Here is a 22,358-nt window from a genome sequence, read left to right as displayed (position 1 = left end):
AGTGTTCTACAAAAATATTCTACATATCGTTATTATGACTCTGAGGAACATGTGCACTAATATGGCTATAGTTTATCTCGCCAAGTTGGACAACAGAGACATTTCTAATTTAAGGAATACCACTCTAAGCCAAGCACTCCTGGCTAATAATTGGATGACTTCACAGAGCAGCCAACACACACACACTCCTCTCTATATGCTCTCTCACTTGTTGGCTCTCTTTTTGATGCTCTCGTATTCATATATGTATAGATGCACACACACACACACACCCACACACACACACACACGTATATACAAATAGACACACTAAAAGCTGGGGGTGGTGAATCTCATATCTCATGCATCACTCTCCATTCTGGCTCTTCTTGTTTTCTTTTCTCACCCGACTCAGAAGCCTGTTTAGCTCTGCAGTCAGTCCAGTATTTCAGCTCTACCATCAGTTCAAACAACACCACACTCAGGTGTGCTTTTAACACAGGTACAAAAGGGTTGCGTTTTCAAATCCTGCATGAAAAGAATAGATTTGGCCATCAAAAATGAGTCAGATTTCCTTCTGCTGCCAAACCTTCAATTCCTAATAAAAACACACACCCTCCGTGGGCTTTACAACAATACCTACTAAAATATCAGATAGGACTCGTGTCTTGTTTCCACACTTCTGTTTTTTAGAGTGACAAGCCTTTTATCTCTTCAATATTTGTAGGATATTTGCTGACTTCTTTTGTTTACCACGAAGAAGTGTCTTTGAAACAGGGATGACCTGTCAGAGGTGCTGCAGGAAACTGCCTCCAGTGGAGTTTGTCTCCTGAGGTGAACATGACACTTTCTGGCCTGATTTCTGACTGGCTACACTTTGGTTATGACTGGGGCTTTAAAATGTGTTTCCTTACATGGATTGGAGGACATGTTTTTCTTTTTTTCTGTCAAAGTAACTCTCCCCACTGGCATAAATAAGTAAATAGGTCTGCTTGCATGTCACACAGACATAAAAAGAAACCTAATCTCTGCCCTTGCTGCCCACTGCACTACCTGTATGCTGTATATTTGTCTGCGTGGTGGGCGTGAATCCAGCTCCCACCGTTCTGTCACTTCGCTCTCTTCCCTGCATTGCTCCGTGACAGTTCTACTGCACTAGCTTTCTAGGGCACGATGCGCTACGCTCTGGATGCTTTCCAAGTGTTTTTGTAGAGGAGAGTGGGGGGGCCCAGCCTCCTGCAGTATTTTATCCCTCTTTCAGACAGGTGCAGGAGAAGATACAGAGGATAGTGAAAGCAATGAGCAGGATTTGCTCTGCTCACACGATATAATGCAGGTAAATACTCTCCAGTCCAGTGACTGGGCCACAGGGGCACCGTGAGGATTCAAACTTAAATCTGGCTGTAGCAGCACTTTCAGAGGTGCACTCCTGGTCAGGTTTGTCATTGACAGTTGGCATAGAAATAATACTGCACTGTAGCTGCACTATGACTCAGTCAGATGCGCCTTTGATTTCATCTGGTCCCACTTGTCAAGAGCGTTAAAATACAACAAAGCCTCATTCTTGTTTATGTCTGTGGTTATTAGATAATATATATTATCACCACACACAGGAGTGTGTCCAGCTGTCCCACTGAGCTGCTTCCTTCTCACCTGCTTTGCCCTACTGTTGGACCTCAGGGAGTGAATGATCTCTTGACACCACAATATGGCCAGCGTGATGATGTCACACTCAAGTGAAAACACAAAGATGCTAAACAATGGAGAAGCCTGTGAGGGGTTCTCTCTTGATCTAAACCATGACTTTTTGCAGTTTCAATGCCTAACCCTAACCACAAGTGAAAACAAAGGCGCTGACTAAAGCAAATGTAGCAAGTGTAACAGGCAAGAATCAAACGCATGGTCACAGAAACAGGAATCAGTCCAATAATCTGGTTACAGCAGGTTTGGCAAACAAATCTAGAAAAGGTAAAACAAAATCAGGCAAAGGTCTTCACACAATTACCAGAGGAAAATCCACAAGGAGTGATCTAAATCATAGTCAAATCTGGCACAGTCAAAACACTAAGGCTGTATTGCTAGAACATTTCTCACATGGAGAAAGACATTCTGGCAAAGTGATGAGGGGAAAAGACCTCTAAATACACAGGGAGGCAATAAGACAGGTGCAGCAGAGCAGGACGGATCAACAGGCAGAGACAGGAAGGAGAGCTGAATATCACAGAAAATATACAGTGGTCATATAACACAGGAATCAGGCACATGAAAGGTTGTTACTGTTAATCTGCTAAATATACTGTAGTCTTCGGCAGGAAAGACTTTTTTTTTCTTTTGTCATATTGCAGTTATGCAGGTAAAAGCTGCTACATTATAATTTAAGGCAAATAAACTGCAGCACTGGCTTGGACTGCTTTCAGTATTCCAGCCAGTAAAAATGTGTTAAAATTAAATTGCCAATTAAATTTTAAACACTTCCTTGTTGCTTTTCATTATGTGTAGTTACCCGCTCTCATTTGGACCCGTTCATTGAAATCACTTGTGAGATGTGTGGCACCCAAAAAGCCTCTAAAGTCAGCTCGGTAATCTGCTGTTCTGTCAGTCATTCAGCCGAGAGGGACACATGCTTATGAGGAACTGTGAGGCCATCAGTCAGCCAGTTAGTCTTTCAGCATTTCAGTCAGTCACAGAGTGTCTGTTCGCTGCATGAAGCTGTGAATCCTTTACGCATTGCAGCAGTACACACCTCCCTATGTCTGGGACATCATAGGTTGATGGACACACACACACAAGCACACACACTTACACACACCCACACATACAATTACATGCAGCCCCTCCATCTCCTTCCCCTCTTTTTTCCCCTCCCTCTGCCTCCTCCTTTCCCTTTTTTCCCGCGTCTCCTGGGACCTCTGAGTGCAGCAGGAATGATGGACAGCGGACTAATATCTAAAGAAAACCACTCCTCCCCCCTGACTTCACAGAATAGCCTGACAGAGTCCAGTGTGCCCTTCAGATGGAGGAATATGACCTACGACTGCACAGAGGAAAAACGGTTGCAAAGATACAGCTTGAAAGCCTGATGAAAGGCGGCAGGGAAATCATTAATATTGTAATCTGTTCTTTGAAATATGAATACTGTGGATCTGCATTAGACAGAGAGATGTCATTGTCATTCACTTTTTCACTTATCACATCAGTTTCACCTTCAGCTTCAGTTTGATGCACATTTTCATTTTCATTTTCATTGTTATTTTTCTGGACCACACTTTCTACAGATCATTAGAGGCACATTTAGCAGCACAGAAAAGGTGATGTGTGAATCCTTTGTGCTATTTTAGGACAGTAACTATGTAGAAACTTGCTCAGGTCTGCAAGGGGAGAGAGGGTGAGAGCTGGGCTGTAGAGGACAATCTAGCACATATATATTATCATAGTCCATTCTACATTTACATTCTTACTCCAGGACCTCTTGGACATTAAAAAAAGCTCCACAGCACGTAAGACATCATCTGTGACCACTGAATCCTTTTGATTTTCTCTTGAAGCTGCTTCACAGATCAACATTTTAGTGTACTGTGACTCTTTCAGGAAGTCCCTTTGCACCTCAGACGGAAAGCAGAGGCCATCACCTTGCCTGTAGGTGCCTCTAGGCTCTCTCTGCCATGTTTGAATTCACTTCTCACCAAACTGTAAGAAGAGCGGGACCCTTCACCAGTACTGCCACCAACTACTGGTGACTGCACAAAGACAAACATTTCTTCAGCCAATGCTGAAATACCACAACTTCAGACTATCACCCTCATTTGATTCCCGCAGGCTTCTTATTGATACAGACTTTGAAAACAGCTGCTCGTATTCTCCTTTGGATCATTCCAAAACATTTTGTAAGGATCTGTCTGCTAGTCGCATTTGATCCCCCCCCCCCCCCCCCCCCCTTTACCAGTCCTCAAAGGATGTTTTTGGCTGCCACTGCATTCATAGTTCATCTTCTGAATCATTTTTTTCCAGAGTAATCCACACAACTCAAAGCATCAAAGTGTCCCCATGACATCCAACTGGCTGACTTTCTGCTGGCTTGCATATTGCAGTATATATCACAATAAAGGAGATTTGATACCCACTCGGCAGTTGATCCTCTATGAATCAGAGGTGGTACAGCACAGTGGCCATGGGACAGCTGGCTCTTTGTCAGCAAAATGGGCCATCCTTCATGTTGTGCAGAGGTGAGACTGAAATGAAACTCATGCAAGAAGCATGCAGGTCTAATGTTAGGCTTTTAATGATAGGAAACTAGGAAGGAATTAACTCAAAAAGCTAAGGATAAAAAGACTTTTCACTATTGATGCCTGCATGTAAGAAGCTGCCTTTCAGAAGCATGCTGCCTCCAGAAATGGCACAGCAGCACTAAGATGCTGTCCTGTGAAATAATCCTGTTTTCATTTGGCTGTAGCTGTGCTGGAAGGCAAAAGTTCAGCTTTCAGCACTGTGTTGTGTATGTCAATATCAGCTTCTCTTTATCCCTGAGGGGAGCAGATCAGGAGCAGGCAAGGATTTCCACAAAGGGCACTCATACAAGGCTTTAACAATCACTTTTCGTGGTTGTGGTGATAGCTGAAAATGGCCGCCACAGGAGCAGCAGTTTTACTTGTTAGGTTATATTAGGAATTCATGTTTTATGACAAACCATGATCTTTATGTAACCTGTTTTCCTGTTTTTTTTGCCTAACAAAACCTAAGAAGTGAAAACACAACAGCTCACAGTGTCAGGGGGGCTCCAGCCCCAGACTCCTGAGACCTGCCTGGTGACGCGGACTTTCTGTACAGATCAGATAAGCCAATGCGCTTATTCGTTCTGATAGCATAATCATTAGCAATGTGTTCTATCTAGAGGATGTATTATAGACTAAATGAAGGATATTCTCCTCTCTATACCATCAAGTAGCTTCATTCGCCTCAGCTGTTCGCTCATGCTATGAAAAGGAGAGTATTTACTCTGGCTCCAAACTACATCAGTGTGGATATTCAAGAGATTCAACTTGTGACCCAGAGAGGAGGACAATATAAATCATGATCCCATAAAAATGCTATAATGACGGTGGACAGTCAAAGGACACCAAAGAAGTATCTGTGTGTGTGAGCACGAGGGCTGCTGTTGTGTTTTTAGCATTGTGAACACTATGATGGATGTTTGTGCCTGAGTGTGCTGACTGGACACAGCCTCCTATGTCTTGATTAATTGATGGGAGATACAGAGCAGCCCAAGCTGGGCTTGGTTCTCTGTGTGTTCTCTGCCTGTCTGCAGGCACCATGTGTGCAGGGTGAGGTAAAACAGCAGGGACATTATGATGGCTTACAAGGGCAGAGAGTTTAATTTTAGAACGAACACCAAAAACGAGGTTAGGTCCAAGTGATGAATATATTCATTGTCCTTTATGGTGAGAAGGAGTGAGCAGGTGAAGGCTGGGACTAGTGGGCAAAAAGGGAAAGAAGATATGGGTTGATCCAGTCCTTGCTGAATGTATCATGTCCTTAAACTATGACACATCCACGAGCTGACTTCTGGGTTTTTTTTTCCCGTAAAGGGATTTTAGATTTCACCCTCAAATATAAAATGCACAAAAGTCTAATATTATTTAAGATACTCAGAAAAAGAAAAATACAAAGACCGCAGATTTGCAACATTCAAACGAATTAGAGAGTTAACACTATATGTCTTAAAACTGCCCCTAAAATAAACTATTAGCACAAGATTCTATGGGAAAAGGCACTCCTCAAGATTGATTTACTTTCTTGTGATCAAGTTATGTGAATAAAAAATAGTTTTACTGATCTGCAGGCTGTTTCCAGTGAGCACAGAGGAGATAAAAAGATACATTGAGAAGAAAACAAAACAGAATGACTCAAAATCTGGATGTTTTGCTGACTTTAACGACTGTGTGGTAAGTTATAGGTAAAGAAAAATAGCATATGAATGCACAACAGTGGAAAAACTGATTCCTTTTGCTGAACTGATTTGTAGAGGTTATAAAAATGTAAATATACTGTGTGGAATGTGTCTTATTCTGCATAAAATGATAGACTTATAATACAATAAGACAGCTGGGAACAATCCAAACAATGTGAATAAAGACAACAGGAGACTTATTGGAAACAATGAGGAGCTCTCGTCTTGCTGTAACATCTCATGACATGCTGCTGCAGCATCTTTTTCATCCTGCCAAGAAAATGTTTTTAAAGGTATCTTGAGACAGCTGACATTACACAATAGTACAGTACCTCTCTGGTCTGCCAGCTGAAGATTAAATGAAAAGGTTTAAAAATATCTTGAGATTTCACCTGCCAGAAACACAAACATGTCTCAAGCCTTTTTTTTCCTATTTTGAAACTTTCATCTCTGCATCTGAATTTAGAGAACAGTGTGCCATGTGCATCCTTAAAGCAGCACTAATCTATATTTTTAAGCTGTGTCCAGCTGCAGGACGCCGATTCAGCACAGCTGCCAGCAATAAAGTGCATCTTGTTAAATGGAGAGTGGAACATTTAGCAGCTACAGACCTTCTGATTCCCCTCTGAAAAAGGTGGAGATCAAAAGCAGAGCTCAACATGGAAATATGCAGTAGCATAGCAATCGCATGGATCAACACAAAATGTGCTATTTGATAACAAAAACAGACACACAAAACATTTGTTGGTCACAAGTTCAGAGAGTTTGACGACTATGTGGCAGCATTTCTTAGTTTGCTAAATTTACAATTCTTGTGCTTTTACTTAACTGGAGTTGACAAGAGATTGGGTCAAACCATTTTTTGTGGGGGGGGGGGGGGGGGGGGGTAGATTTAACAACTTGCATCACAACAACAGTCCCCAAAATATGCATGTTTTCTGAGCCTTAATTGGGAAACTGTTATTGGATTATACCTTTGGATTATTTTTCTTTGTCGATAAGGTTGTGTTTAAGATTTGGTCCTATTTTACTTTAATTATTTTCAAATATTTTGACACATCCCAGCATGTATAGTTGCCTACATGTAAGGAAGTCTTTGCATGTTTTTATTCTTGGTTTATTTGATTCTTTTTTCTGACATGTTGTCTTTTTCAGTATAAATCACGCTTCCCTGTTTGACACGGTGAACAACAAAGATTTGTTTTTTCTAAATGTAATGCTTGTTTTTTTTGGGTGAAGTTCAGAGACTAAGTAAACCCTGACTCTCGGTATGAAACCCCTACGCACCCCTTCCCTCCCCTCCCTCCTCTCCTCTCTCTCCGCGCGTTCTCCCCCTCTCGTCCTGCAGGAACCCACTCTCTTCCTCCGCCGCTGCAGCCTGACTCTGACACCACCGGCATGTGTGCAAACTGAGAGGCGCACAGAAAAGCACAAGCTGTTCTTTAAGACGCACAACTTGTCTTTTGCGTCTTCCCGCTGAAGGAGGAGAGAAGACTGGTGGCTTTTTTTAACACTGCGAAAAAGCTTTTGTTTGGTGGTGGGACTCGGAGAAGGATCAAAACAAGGTAAGCGATGTCCGAACAGCCACAAAAAGAGCTGCTGCTGCTGCTGCTGCTGGTGGTGTGTGTGTGTAGCTCTGACTGTACGGGACAGGATGGGGATGAATGATAGCGCTTGGTAAAAGATGCAGATGCATCCACTTTAAAACAGCCGTGTGTAAGTTACAGAGGTGGTACAGAGGCAGAGGTGTAATAATGAGCACATACTGTACACCACTGTAACAGCGCAGGGATGCTGCAGCGCATCACTCAACGCTGTGCGGGTTCATCTGAGGAGAGACGGATGCTGCAGATGATAGTGAAGAGGAAGGGAACGTCTTTGAAACGTTTCGCTGCAGCAGATTCGAGTTTTTGTGCTGAATAAAAAAAAAAAAAAAAAAAACGACCCGAGGACGAAACGGCGGCATAATGAGTGCAGCAAGTTTTCAGCCTGCACTGCTGCAATGTCAGAGGAGGGGGATGCTGTAAAATGCTGCATAACTGCATCTGAGGTTCTTATAATAGAGTTAAAAAATAAAGTAGAGTAAGGTCTGTGAATCAGTATGAATCATGACGTCATAGCGTACATGACTGTGTTTCTTTCCTAAAAAGAAACACAAGTATGATAATTAAAAATTAATCATTAGTCATGTGAACCCCCAAACCAGACTCTAACAGTGATTCCAGGCAGTAAATGTTATAAAATAAGAATTAGATTGTGGTATGAATGATGCTCTGTAAGGGCCCCTAAAAGCAATGTCAACTCCGCTCCTCTTTGTTTGCCTGTTTTTTTCTAATTCTGGGAATCATTTCCATGAGGATACATCACGAGCCGTCCGACAGTGTCAGCGTGAACACACACAAGATGGAGTGTAGTTGTAAATCGAGGGTGCAGGTGCCCCCTAGCAGAACTCGGGACAGATAACTTAGCCCAGTTTTAGAGCTTCTGGAGTTTGTGTTCATTTACAGCAAAAAAATGTGAATCTAGTTTGTTGCTTGTTTTTTTCTGATGTTCCCCATCATCCTCCCCCATCCCACTAAACTCTTGTACCGTACATGAAACCCTGCATGTGACATGTCACAGCTTGTGTGTTCTTGTCCCCTGGCTGCAGGTCTGTCCCTCATAACGTGACCAGTGAAGGAGGAGAACACAGAACTGCTTCATCATGAATTTTGTAATGAAAGCTGCACTGGGAGGTGAGTAGTCTGCCTGGCACGAGGTTGATTTAACAGCATTGCGGTGTTAGGGATTTAAAGGGGATGTTCGGCAGCAGCACTGTAAAACAAGTACCAGCGCTGGCTAGGCAGGGTAGTTACGGTGGACACTGCTCCGGTGATCCTCCATCCTGCACCAAACTCCAGCTACATGTTCCTTTTCTCCGTTCATTCATCTTTTAAAAACCTCTTGGTGCAGTGCATAACTTATTTAGAAAAATCGCATCCTGTTTGCCAAGTCCTTGACAACACCTGAGTGTTGTGAGCAACATGTCCGTGTCTCTTCTGTGAGTGTATCAGGTCTGTAAATGAGGTTAGGACTGCTGCAGATGAAGTAGGACAGGAACAGCAGCAGCTGTAGCAGGCCTAATGATGCACCTGTCAAATAAAAACCTAGCATCTCCAAAATGCCATCTTTTCAGGGCAGCAGCAGCCCTACGGTAACTTAATTTTAATGCGTGAGATATGACTTTAATAATCGAGGAGACTATTCTTTTCACACCAGCCATTGGCACTATTCGAGGCAAGAGAGATAGAGGCCGGCAGTTTTGCCAAGAACCACGACTGACATCTTTTTTATAAGACTTTTGTCCTTTAAAGCCTTCAGGTATTATGCTTTGGAATATTATCTTAGCTCTTATTTGCCCCCTAATTAGTCTTCATTATTACTCTGTAATTCACCCTCCTTGTCGACTATATAGAGCTCCGAGGTGAAAGTAGAACCAGTACTGCAGCACTTAGACACACAGCGGTCAGTGATGCTTAGCTGTTGCTGTCCAGGTTACAGAAGCAGTTACAGTTGGGACGGGGAGTTGAAGCACAGCCCCGACTCCTCATTGGGATGCAGAGGATGCAAGCGCTGCATAGCTCCTGTGCCTCGCGTCTGTGCTGTGAATTCTTAAATCAGCTGCATTGCATTGGATGCCGGTTGTAGTCCGCATTAAGTCGGGCTGCCCTCCGCCTGCAGACTTTGGGAAAAGATTTGACAGTGTGGGTGTTTGCTGTGAACTGGGGCTGCACTGGTCTGTGTGAGGCTATAGATTATTTTGTGTAAGACTGCAAAGATGCAGGAAAGAGAAAGTTGGATCATTAACAGGAATGTGTCATAATCAATACTGAGGGCTTTCTGGGTTATCATTTTGCTGTCACTACTCCTCTTATAGAAATCCTGTAGATCTGCAGGTCCATGTTTACTGAGTGGGACACAGTGACCTCCTTCTACTAAAATGTCTGCAGAATTACTGACAGTGCACTTACAGCTCCCCTGTGGGGGGGGGGGATAATTAGATAATGCAACAAACCAATTAGCCAGCCTCTCAATCAGCTAACCTATTGATCTAATGCTTGAACATGTTAGTCAATATGTCAATATAAGTGAAATATTCTTTAACTAATCAAGCTGTATTGTCAAGGTTTAATGTATCTATGCTACCCAAAGTCGTCCTCCATTTTACTCTGACCATCGGTACCCTACCACCACTCAAGGCTTTTATTTTGTAGCTGAGAGCAATATTGGTCACACGGGCCGCTGCAGACTAGAAAGCCAATGCTTCTTATATATCAACACAGGAAGTAATGTGCTAGGATTCTATCAGTTTCAATTCCCTTGTCCTGAACCAATGTGTTTTGGTTTATATGTGCCATGCTTAGAGCTCATGGAAGTTATGCAACTATGGTTTTGAATGTTTAGTGCAACATTATTTATTTATTTTTACCTCTGGTAGTTGCATTCAGGCTTTAAATATAAGTAATGTGTCATTTATGCTATTTTGTGGGTAGATTTTGTCGCTTCATCCCTGATATGTAATTTGAAAGTAAGTAGTAGATGATTGTATAATGATGATGATGATGTATAAAAGTCCAAAAATTCTTACCAGTAGCTAGCAAAGTTATCTTATAGCTAATGTTTGTTGTCCAGTTGTGATGATTAAGCTCCTTTAAGCCTTTGATTGTCACCGTTTGCCGAAGCCTCTCAAGTCTACTATGTGTTGTGTGTTTTTTGTATTTATGAAACCTTCACATCTTCAAACCCGTCAAATGAACATCACAACCTGCTCTACTTAGGATTAAAATAACTAATTTTTTTTTTAAAGTGATCCTATCTGAGATTAGATCGTACAGCTTGTTGTTGTTACAAAGTTCTGATTATTTTCCTCCTGTCAGGATGTGGATTTGGTATCCTGTCGCTAAGTGTTTTGCTGAGTGTGTTAGACGTCGAATGTGTGGATGGGAGACTTTGTTAAAGCGAGGATGCTGCCAGTGCATTAAGTTATCCTCCAAGGCTTCTTTGGTTACAGACACTTGGAAGAAAACGCAGCAACGTTAAAGTGCCATGATTCAGCAGGACTAAAATCTGAGGCTTGGATGGAGCTGGGCTCCATGTTCCTGCAATAGCCATAGTCAAAAACTGCAAGTCACACGAGGCCCAGGGGAGATATTCGCCCCACCATACAGCAACTGCAAAAAGCATAACAAAAGCCATTCAGTCCAAAAAAAGCACGCCGCAAGTGCCACTTCAGAACCTGGTTTTAGTGCTGGTCATGTGTGCAGGATGCAGAAAGCCTCTCATGTTGAGAGCTGTTTTTACATGGATGCTCTAAATCTAAGCTGTACTAAGAACATTAGTCCTTTGATTAGCTTGATGGAGTGATTACTGCTGATACACCTTCTTCAGTGAGTACACAAACTAATATTAGGTTTGTTGATGCAGCACCTCTAGGCCACAGGATCCAAAAAACAACCTATCCAGCCAGGGAATAAAAATGATGAAGCTGCTCTGCTGTTCTTCTGGCTCTCTCACACAGCTGTTGATCGTGACCTTAAATATAGAATCCACTGTGGTTGCTTTGTGAAATGATTGCTCCTGCTAAGTTCAGTGCTGAATCAGCACTTATTAACTCCTAAAAGTTACAGTTTGACAGAATATGTGGCTATTAAGTGAGCCAGTCATTTAGCCCCGAGGTCTGCAGCTCAATCAAACCCTGAAGGCCTCAGGCTGCAGTCACACTATGACCGCATCAGCAGAAAAGTGAGTGGTGCACACTATACGTCAGTGATCACATGTAATAAGAAAATTAATATAAATGTCTATGCATGTGGTGATAGAGCGTAGGAGTTTGTTACTTTGAGCTATACATAATACGTATAATGTCACTTGATCTGACTAGAGAAAAGAGCAGCCTAAAGAAAATGCAAAAGAAACTAGAATCATGTCCACCATTGTCTTTCTGTAGGCTAACACCAGAAGTGGCCAACTCTAAATGCATGCTGGATAAGAGCTTTTATGGCTGCTAGTACAGCCGATGATACTTAAAATAGTTTATGACTGGTCCCAACAACAGTATTGTGACAGAATAAAACACAAAACTTTTCCCTGATAACGAAACTGATCATACAGTGGAATTTGCAAAAAAAGATCTATTCATGCATTAATAGGCTTGTAAAAATAGAACAGAATAGAATAGAATAGAATAGAATAGATTTTTTGTAAATCAAAAATCTGTTCCAATTGCAAAGAAGATAACACAAGTGTTAGCAAACATGCTACTTTGTCCTATTAATAACAAACATAACTCTGGAGCCTGCCTGACAAGAACATTAAAGGATTAATTAAAAGCTAATTAAAAACACCAGTTGTCAGCCAGAGTGTGGTGTAGCCTAATTGTCTGCAGACCACCATTGTTGTTGCTTTAAAAATGCATAATAAGTTTAGCAGTAGTATTAATCTGCTGCTGACAGCAGTCTCTAATAAATATGTACTCCTGTTTGAGTCACATCTGCAGAAGAACTACAGCAGCAACCAACTATTTGTATACTTGTAAATAATATTTATGTAACTTCACATGTGGGGCTAACAGACTGTGAGCGTACACATCAGCTTGCAGTCACGGATGACACTTTCAACGATTAAGTATGACAAACTGGAGGTGAAATGAAAATATGAAGACACCTTGGGATGTTCCGCCTCACCTCATCTACTTAAAGCCAAGATAATCACATTTAGCTGCTCTCTAATATGATTGGCTGAATTCATCATTTGATTGATTTACTGCTGACCCCTCCCTGCACCCCAGGCCCATCTGCTAAATACATACTGCTTTTTTCTGTCCTGTAAATACAAGTACATAAAAAATATTTCCCTGTGCCAAGAGGCTAGTTAAGTTAATTTCATTAATCATGTGATAGACACTAAATCATGGAGCTAAGAATGACAGAATAAAATAGTATTAGACGAAAACTCGCTCACTCTGTACAAAATGAGAAGGGCTCTGTTTCATCTGGGCACCATGAATAATGAATTAATTGAATTCATGGATTAATTCTGAGCAGTACATCTGTGTAAATGTGGAAGTCCTCGCCTAAAGGCAGCGGAGTTAAGGTCGTGCATGTGATATCGAGAAACCACACCTGGTTTGAAGACACTCTGTCATGAACCAAAGATTTTAGCTGAGGTAACACACCTCAGGATTATTTATTATTATTATTATTATTATTATATAACATAGAACATAAATACTTCTTTATTAACCATCTCGCCAAGTGCATTTTTGTGTCTACTAACACTAAAGGATCATCTCTTTGACCCTCTTCAGCTCTACACACTCCAAAATCTGGACTGTCAGATTCACTCCGTAATGCATATTTACACTAATGGAGAGCCTGAGACGCCCTTTTCTCTCTCTCCTCCTATTGAGTACACTGTAGACAGCTGAGACATGTTGTAACTTAATGCAGAGGTGTCTCAGTCAGTCGTGGGCTCAGACATGAAACACGGGATAGGTTTGGACCAAAGTGACAGAGACACCGGACAAATTGTTGCCAAAAACACAACAACAACAAGCATGGAGCCATCTGTGCAGAACAACCCCTCCATGTTCTGCATGTCAGAGGTAATTTAGTGCAGCTGTAATGAAATTCTGTGCAGAACAAAAGGCCGCCTGTTCACTCTCATACAAATGCAAGACAAGTTTTCCCACAACAGTGTAACTGCAGATTTTAATTGTGAAATAAATACAAGAGACACAAAGAAACACACTTTGTGTTTTTTCTAATAAAGCATCAATTGTTCCAACTTTGAGTCTTCTGTATGGATCCTCTAGCGTCCTCTTTTTGCTCATTGTGGAGCCAATATTGTGAAAGAAGAATGTAGTAGAGGAGGGCACGCATGCAATGTTGAACTCAAATCCTGCTTTGAACCAAAGCTGCTTACCTGAGGGAAATTTACACTCTTCAATTTCACTGCCAATTCCCCCCCTGCCACAAATGTCTGCCATTAAGTGAGCAGTATTAAGACAAAGGTTTCAGTCCCCAAGGTCAAACCATGATCTTTACAGTGCACTCTCGTGCTCCTTTTCCCACCACACTTTGGATTTAGAGAGGGATTTGCCTGAGAACTGTGAGTGGGAAAAAGAAAGATAAGTGCTATTTATCTGATGCTGTTAAAAGCCCGAGCTCCGTGAGAGTTATCTAAGGTTAGTCCTTTTCCCCAACTTTCCCTCAAGACTTTGGATTTAGCAAAGATTTAGCACAGAACTTTCAGAAGGAAAGGATTAGGGAAATGACACCTTTTATCTGGCAATGAAGCAATGTCCATGTATAGAGGGAAAGAGCTGTGGGAGAATCAACAGCAGATGTCACAGGAAAATGTCTTTAAAGATATTATTTGGCTTGTGGTCGGTTAATCTTATTTTTGGAGTGCAGAATATCCAGAAACAGATCTTTGCTTATCTCACTCCTGACAACTACAACAACCATACACACCACGAAGGGTGAAGAACAGCCCCACACAGTTTATGTGATGACTGTAGGCTTAATAGAATTACTCCGGTTTCAAAGGACACTGCAGCTCGATATAACCCAGAGGTTTGTCTCCCAGAGTCGTCGTCCTCCTCCTCACACACTTGAACAATCTACTAATAAGATCTTGTGATGCTGGGCCACATTTGTTTTGGTTTAGCTTATAGAGTAGTTAAACACTGAAAGGCTTTTTCTTGGCCTTGCAATGGTAAGGAGATAATCTGATTTTCTCAGCTGGTTGTGAGTCATCCCTCCACTTACAGGATTCAGTATCAGTGTTTACATGGATTTTGCGGGACTCGTAAGCTGATGCAGAAATCCTGCTTACAGTATGTGAGATAAGCTGTTACCTCAGCAATGAGAAGTGTAGCATCCTCTGACGTTTTTATCTTATGGGGTCCCTCAGGGGTCCATTTTGGGCCCAACCTCTTTGCACTATACTAGCTATTGAGATTAGATTTTAGAGAGTATAATCTAACTTTCCACTAATTTGCAGAGGATGTACAAATGTATCTTCCATCTAGAATTAAAAAACAAAGGTGGAGATTGTTTCTTTTATTTGTTTGGATGGCCTTCCCAGCTGGCTGACTGTGCTGCAATGCTTGGCCCTCTATCCTCTTATTAGCAATCACCTAGGAGAAATTTAGGAGCTTCTTTTGACAGTGCCAAACAGGTTTTGTTGTTCCTTCCAGCTAAAATAGGATAATAACGTGTCTTTCACTCTGAGGCATGCACTTATTTGGCATCCAATCAAACACTTTCATTGTCTGGAGGGCATCTGATTCAGACACCTTAACCACCTCAACTGGTCCCTCACAATGCAGAGGAACAGCGACTCTCAGCACTTCATGGATTTCCAAACTTCTCACCCGATCTCAGAAATGAAGTCTGGTCACCTTACCAAGGAATCTAATTTCTGCCATTTGTATTGACGATCTCATGCCATCAGTTATTGCCCCTGTTATTAACCTTATGTTGACTGCCAGTGCTCCACAAAATAACACATACAGCATGATCTTTATGGTGATTTAGGACAAAGATAAACCAGGGCTCGTGTCATGTCTCAGTCTATTATTTCACTCCAGATTTTTTTTTGTTTGGTTAGACTAAGCAGACGCAAAATTCAAAACAATATGATGAAGAATATCTCCCTTCTGCAACAACCATCCCTGCAGTTTTTTGGCTACCTTGGTGGCCAAAAAATGCTCACTATACAGCTGACATCCATAAAGTGAGCATGTAAAGATGCAGCATTAATACCAATTTGCATAGAAGCAGTCCAGAGGAATAATCTGCTATCAGCATATATGTAAATGAAACCACTGATGCAAAGTCACTGCATGCATACATAATGTGTATGCTCACACTCCTACATGAACACGCATAAACATTTGAGCAGAAACTGTGATGTAAGCACACTTCCAAACACACACAACATGTGCTAGCCTCACAAGGTTGAAGCAATTATTTATGTCCTCATGTGCATATAGGCACACTTAGCATAGGGGCCTAAGCTTTATATCTCCCTCTCTCTCTCTCCTTTGCTGTGCTTCTCTGCAAAGACTGTTCACATAATGCTATGTCAGCTTCATCAAATGCTGATAGAGCAATACCTCCTTTTACATTTTTTTTCTGTTAAATCCAACAGGCTCATTAATATGATGGATTTTTTTTTAATGCAGATCTATAATTATAACCTGTCACGATGTGCGCTGCAGTTTTCCCAGAGTGCACCTGTTCCTGTTTATGTCGGCAGCCATCTCTCTTCTTTTTTTAGCCATTTGTGTTTATAACTTTAGACTTTGCATTAATAAATAATGGATGTAACATTTTTTAAGGAATTCCTTTTCTTAGTCTTATTATAATGGGGCTGTAAACATCCTTACTCATGCTGTAAATTGTGCAGTTTACCATTAAGTGTCTGTTGTGGCCACTAGGTGAACTGTAATTTTTGCCACTTCCTCTTAAACTATGTATTTTTAGCCCCATGGGTGCTGGATGCTTCTTCACAGTTTGTTGTGTTTGTTTGTTAATTTTCCGGTTAGCTAATGAGCTTCAGAGTGGCTCAGAGGTGTATTTTGTTTCCTTTGGATGGAGGCAAGACAGCTGTTTCACCCTGTTTCCCATTTTCATTCTAAGCTGGTTCCAGGTCACAACACGCCACACTGCTATCGATTTTATAATCACATTTCTACCAAGAAAGCAGAGAGAAATGCTCTTCATTTGCTTAGAGCTGCTCTAGTTAAACAGATGACGTTCTCTGCTCCCTTTTCAGGCTTTTACATGAGAAAAATGATTAAAGACAGCATGCAAAGCTGTGATATTTTACCATTTTAAAAGACTGAGATGTTGAAGTTCACCATCCTGTATTACTAGTAACAGAACCAGATTCCTGACCTCTCTTTGTTGTCCTTAAATGTCCCTTCCTCTAATGTCTTTCATCTCTCTGCTTTTTGCTACAGTTTGTGTTGTAATATGCTGATGAGTCAAAATGCTAACAGCACCAGAGGCATCCTGGAGACCGAAGGAGTCTTTCTCTCTTGGTTTTTTTTTGTGTGTTGCTCTCCTCAGATGCCTCTCTCCTGCCTCTCATCCCTTTAACCTCATCTTCCTCTGCCTCCTCCCTCTCAGTTTGTTCTCATCCCCTCCATCTTTTTAGCTCTCTCTCTCTCTCGTCCCAGGGAAACTGCAGGGTAATCCTACTAACTGGAACAGCTCGGCTAATTGGACAGAATCAGTTCTGACAGATTCTCTCCCTCTCCTCACGCTCTCCTTGCTTTTCTAAATATGTCTTGTTTTGTCACAATATTCAGAATATACTGACTCAACACATCCCCTGTTCCTCATTGTTTTTCTCCTCCTCCTCCTCACTACTATTCAACTCTAAGTCTTTTGCCATAATCCTTTAGACTTCAGGCTCTTCTCTTCATCTTTTTTGTGAAGATGCTCAGTGACAGTTTCCCCTCTTTCTGTTTTATCCTGTTTTGTAACTCTCAGCACTTTTCTGCCTCGACATCATGAAGCATTTAGTTTATAGGATGTATATCTGCTACAGGCACAGTAAGCAAGTTTGTGGAAGGTATTTTCCAGAGCTCATGCCTTGTAGCCATCTCCTCCTTGTGTCACACTGACTATAGGGTAAACACGCTTCTTTCCTGTCTGCGTGAGAGACTTTGTGTTTGGTCGCGTGTTCAGAGCCGTTTCTGCAAAGTTGAGCAGTTTATTAATGAGTCTGCATTTGGACTCTTGGTCCTTTTTTCTTGAGGCACTCCTCATGAGAGCCAGTTTCATAGTTTGTGCAAAGGTCTTTGATTGACCTTTCCATCCTGCCTTTTTATAAGCAGTTCTTCCCATAATATGGATATCTTCACCTTCAGATGAGGGATTTAAATGCATATAAAAGGCAGGAAACAGGCAAACTGTGGCTTCTCTGTTGTTGTTTTTGTTTTAATTCCAGACTGTTTCAGTCCTACAGGTTTTAGCCAATATCTTACATCTGACTACACATAGCTAGATGTTTATTATGTTAAATAATCTGTTTTTTTTTAACTCTTATCTTGTCCCAACACAAAAGACTGATCACCATTCCTGAAAGTAAAGCAATTGGCTATCCCAAACTTATACTGTATAAAAACAGAATGGGGCATCATAGTGTTTTTTTCCTCCACACACATCCAAACATGAAACAGTAAAACAGTAAAACAGTGCATGCTTACAGGGCCTGATATGGTACTTAAAAAGGTTCCCCAGGAAACAATTTAGCATAACAAGCTTTTTTGACACCAAACCATTATGGATACTTGCACCAAGTAATATCTTCTATGGACTTCTAAGGGCTTCACCTGAGGTTTGTAAAATCATCTTCCTCTTAAGCCCTGACATTCAATTTAGTTGCTTGTCATTTGTCCAACTTTTGATCTCACTGCATGTCAGACTAATGAGATGAGAGTTTGATATTTCTATCCTAGAGGCCACCTATAGAGTTGTCATTGTGTCTCATACACATCTCCATCTCTCTCTCCCTCTCTCTCTCTCTCTCTCTCTCTCTCTCTCAGGAGGCCCTCCTGATGTGGGTAAAATGCTGGGTGGAGAGGAAAAGGAGGAGGACCCTGATGCAGCGAAAAAAGAGGAGGAGCGTCAGGAGGCACTGAGGCAGCAGGAGGAAGAGAGGAAGGCCAAATATGCCAAGATGGAGGCCGAGAGGGAAACGATGAGGCAAGGCATCAGGGATAAGGTGAACAGGCTCTACTATTTAGTACACTCTGCCTCATGCTGCACACATTTCTCTTTCTCTTTCTGACCCACAATCCTCACCTCAGCGGAAGGTACGGCAGACAAATGAGATTACACATGAGACACCAGCAACAGCAGCTGCATCTCAAAACTGTATCAACAATATTCAAGTTTTGCACACAACAAGGGCAAAATTGAAGGTCTGGTGTAATTAGTGCCACAGTCACAGCATATACTACAAGTAAGAGATATAAGAATGCAGCCTAAGTGGAAATTGATTTTTAAACAACATGAGAAGCAGATAATCTGACAACTGAGAAGAAAATAGTCACCAAAAAAAGGAATTATGCAAACAGATACAGGCACTCAGATGTAAAATCTGTCACAAGAGAAGTTTTAATGAATGCTGCTGCTTTGCTGGTGTTCAGGTAGCTTTAAAAGGCTTCACATCCTTTTATAAGAGGCCGGTGTTTGAAATAGAATACTGTTATTTTTAACTTTCTGTGTAACAGAGATCAGATGAGGAGCAGGAGGGAGCTGGTGAATGTAGAGATAATGATAAAAAGATTCAAACTAAGGTTTTTTGACAACAATGTGAGGGTCAGAAAGGGCTGATGAACCCATCATCCTGTTTTTTTGTAATATATTGTTGTCTAATTTGAACACATGTCGTCAAAGGTTACATAACAGGCTGTAAAGGGGTGTTGCTGCAGTGGCAGTGTAACCACTGCAGAGACAGACAGGCAGGCAGGCAGTCTGAGGGTGGGGCAGGTGTTAGAGAGGGGGTGGGGGGGTGGCTGTGAATCAGCACTCCTCCCTTTGCTCCTCTCCTCCTCCTCCTCATCCTCCTCATCCTACACGTCTTCTTAAGTTCTCCCAGTGGAGAACAAAGAGCGAGCAACAACTCCCAGAGTGCTCCTTACCAAAATGTTTCTGTCAGCTTCTACCATGGCTTCATCCCATCACGCCAGATACTGTAAAAAATATCCATATAGGTCTGTAGCTGAGTCTGTCCTACTATGACTAACATGACAGGGTTAAACAAAAGCTACATATTAATGGGAGTTTTAAGGGATTTAACTGTTACAGTGTAAAAGAAGCAGCCATGACATCTACTCTGTTTTTGAGAAACACATTGTTGGTAAAGTACGTACAGAAATGATAAATAAAAATAAAAACGATGAGTACCTGCATGATGTAGCGGCCACAAACATATGAAGACAGACAGCAACTAATATTCTATATTATATAAAATATCAATAATGCATACATTCTTACCTGAGACCTCTGCTGGCTGAGCTGACTGACTTTCTGTTTGAGCCCCACACCTGTGAATGGAACGGATTCATGTCATGTTTCTTCCAGATGTTCCAAATATGAAAATTAAAAAGAAAAAAAAACATTTGTTAGACTCTAAAATGCCTAGCTAGCTACATGAATTACCTAGCTAGCATTTGTTTGTGTAAGGTTAAAATGTTCGTTAGCTGTGTGAATACCTAATAGCACAAAAAAGTATGCAAAGCATCAAAAGATGACAAACCAGGTCAGAACACTGAAGAGCACACGAGGACAACTTAAAACAACACGGGCAGGCGATTAAGAACAGGTGACAGGAAACAAAACAGGACCAGGTTTTTCAAAATAAAACCGGAAGTGAACAACAATGACACATTGAAACTAAACTAGCAGTAACACTGCTAATGTTGCCATTTCCAAGTCACCAGCACAGTAGAAAGTAAACATTCTGATACCTTGTTTGTATGTGTTTGAAACAGATATTAAAGCCTGTACTTATATTTCTTAACCTCCTTCCAGTACGGCTTGAAAAAGCGTGAGGAGGCTGAAGCGGAGGCGGCCGCCGCTGCGGAGCAGCCTGCAGAGGGCAGCTTGACTCGACCCAAGAAGGCCGTGCCGGCCGGCTGCGGCGACGAGGAAGAAGAGGAGAGCATCATGGACACAGTGATGAAATACCTGCCAGGCCCCCTGCAGGACATGCTTAAGAAGTAGGTTAGCTAGCTAGCTAATGCTAACATTACCTAGCTTAGTTTAAAGTCTACAGTTACAAGGTTGGCTTGAGTCTGTTTTTCCCCTTACACATTGAAGTAGGTAAAATAAAGTGTTTGGACAAAGTTTTATAGAGGGGGAAATTAAACCAACAGTGTGAACTGCAGCCAGTAGACTAAGCTAGTCTGCCGCAGCGGCTAGGAGAATGTTAGCTACGTTTATACTTCTGAAGCTAACAGGAAGCAAAGGGGCTGAAGACACATGTTAGATGGTTTATCCTTCTAGTATGAGCAATTTTAAACTCATTTTTCCCCCCTCTCCTCTCCTCTGCGACAGCTGCAGAGCTCTCTCGCAGCACTGATAAAATTATATCCTCGTCCACCACCTTCACTCAATTTGTACATAAATAAATGAATACATAAAAAGCCTCAAGGTGGGCAAACAATCATAAATATTAAAATCTTACTCTGTGTGTCTGTCTCTAAAAAAATGTGATAACTTGATAAGCCATATTTTAAAAAGGAAATGTAAAGACTACTGTTGTGTGCTCCTAAAGCTTCTGTTTTGTGTACGACCATGTCTGAAATTTATGTCAAATGTTTTGCACACAGTGTTAACACACATTCTCCGTCCACGTCCCTCTACACACTCCCACAGTGTGACACATTCATGTGGTGTTAGTGTTTCAAAGTATTTCTAATCCCTTGTTCTGTGCGTCTCCTTCTTCTGTCTTGCATGCCATTTGTCTGGTTTGTTGTATGGGTATGTACCCCTTCCCCTCTTTCTCCCCTACTTTATCATGCAAAAAAAAAGAAAATATATAAATATATATATTAAGGCAATAACTCCTAAGTTTGACTGTGTTTTCACTCTCATGTCGATGTAACTGTCAGTAATATCAGTAATAATAAATATGAATGTGTATGCATTCAGGACATTTAATTTACAGGTTTGCAGGGTTTTCTCTTTCGTTGTTTTAAAGAAGAATGACTGCGTAGCTGTTCATACAACAGCCAGAACTTTCAGCTTTCAGCCATAAAAATAGACTTATATATAAATATAAACATATATATATACATATATATACTATTACAGGAAGTGAAAGGAATGGTTAGGAAAAAAATGTTTTATTATGTGGAGGTGGTCTCAACACACACACACACAGACAGTGATGTGAATACTGCAGTCTGCCTATGTTTTAGCTACACAGAGAAAAAAAAGGGAGTGTTTTAAGATGTGTGAAGTGATGCTCGATTCAGTTGGTTTAGAGGTAGGAATAACTACTGAAGGCCGATGCCAAATGCCATGAGCAATAAAGGATTATCATGTATGTTTCTGCCTGAGATTCAATAAAAACTTCAAACTTTGTTCACAGACAAACAGTGCTGTCTTCTTTTCTTTAATCTCTAAGACATGATCAAGGCTTTCTCTATATTTTTAATTTAGAGAGAAAATGACACCTGGTAGGATGAAAAAACTCTAAACTCCTAAAATCCCTCCTATAAGGAAGAGACTACATATAATGCAATGAGAAAAGGCTGGTATGTTTACACACTATGACTAAAATGACTATTTTAACCACATTATAGTGTCTAAGGTGGAGCTGTCACTCATTACATTATGATGAAATCATTCTTAGGGTGTTAAAT

At 41.3% G+C, this 22,358-nt stretch overlaps 1 protein-coding gene across 1 annotated transcript; it reads left to right on the top strand.

The window, feature by feature from the left end:
- Positions 1 to 7,276: 7,276 nt before the first annotated feature.
- cplx2a (complexin 2a) lies at positions 7,277 to 22,076 on the top strand. The gene is made up of 4 exons (XM_028402578.1): positions 7,277 to 7,488; positions 8,574 to 8,658; positions 18,528 to 18,706; positions 20,521 to 22,076. Exons 2-4 carry the CDS (start codon positions 8,628 to 8,630, stop codon positions 20,710 to 20,712), a joined length of 402 nt encoding a protein of 133 aa, XP_028258379.1. The 5' UTR covers positions 7,277 to 7,488; positions 8,574 to 8,627; the 3' UTR covers positions 20,713 to 22,076.
- The last annotated feature ends 282 nt before the right edge of the window (positions 22,077 to 22,358 follow it).

This window comes from Parambassis ranga, chromosome 1 (genome assembly GCF_900634625.1).
Source record: "Parambassis ranga chromosome 1, fParRan2.1, whole genome shotgun sequence".
Classification (NCBI taxonomy): Eukaryota; Metazoa; Chordata; class Actinopteri; family Ambassidae; genus Parambassis; species Parambassis ranga.
Note: the sequence above shows the minus strand (reverse complement) of the source record. Positions and strands in the feature narration are given on the sequence as shown.

Coding starts and splice junctions, on each gene's coding strand:
- cplx2a (XM_028402578.1), top strand. CDS start 8,628: ATGAATTTTGTAATGAAAGCTGCACTGGGAG. Junction 8,659..18,527: donor AATGAAAGCTGCACTGGGAG/GTGAGTAGTCTG, acceptor TCTCTCTCTCAG/GAGGCCCTCCTGATGTGGGT. Junction 18,707..20,520: donor GGCAAGGCATCAGGGATAAG/GTGAACAGGCTC, acceptor ACCTCCTTCCAG/TACGGCTTGAAAAAGCGTGA.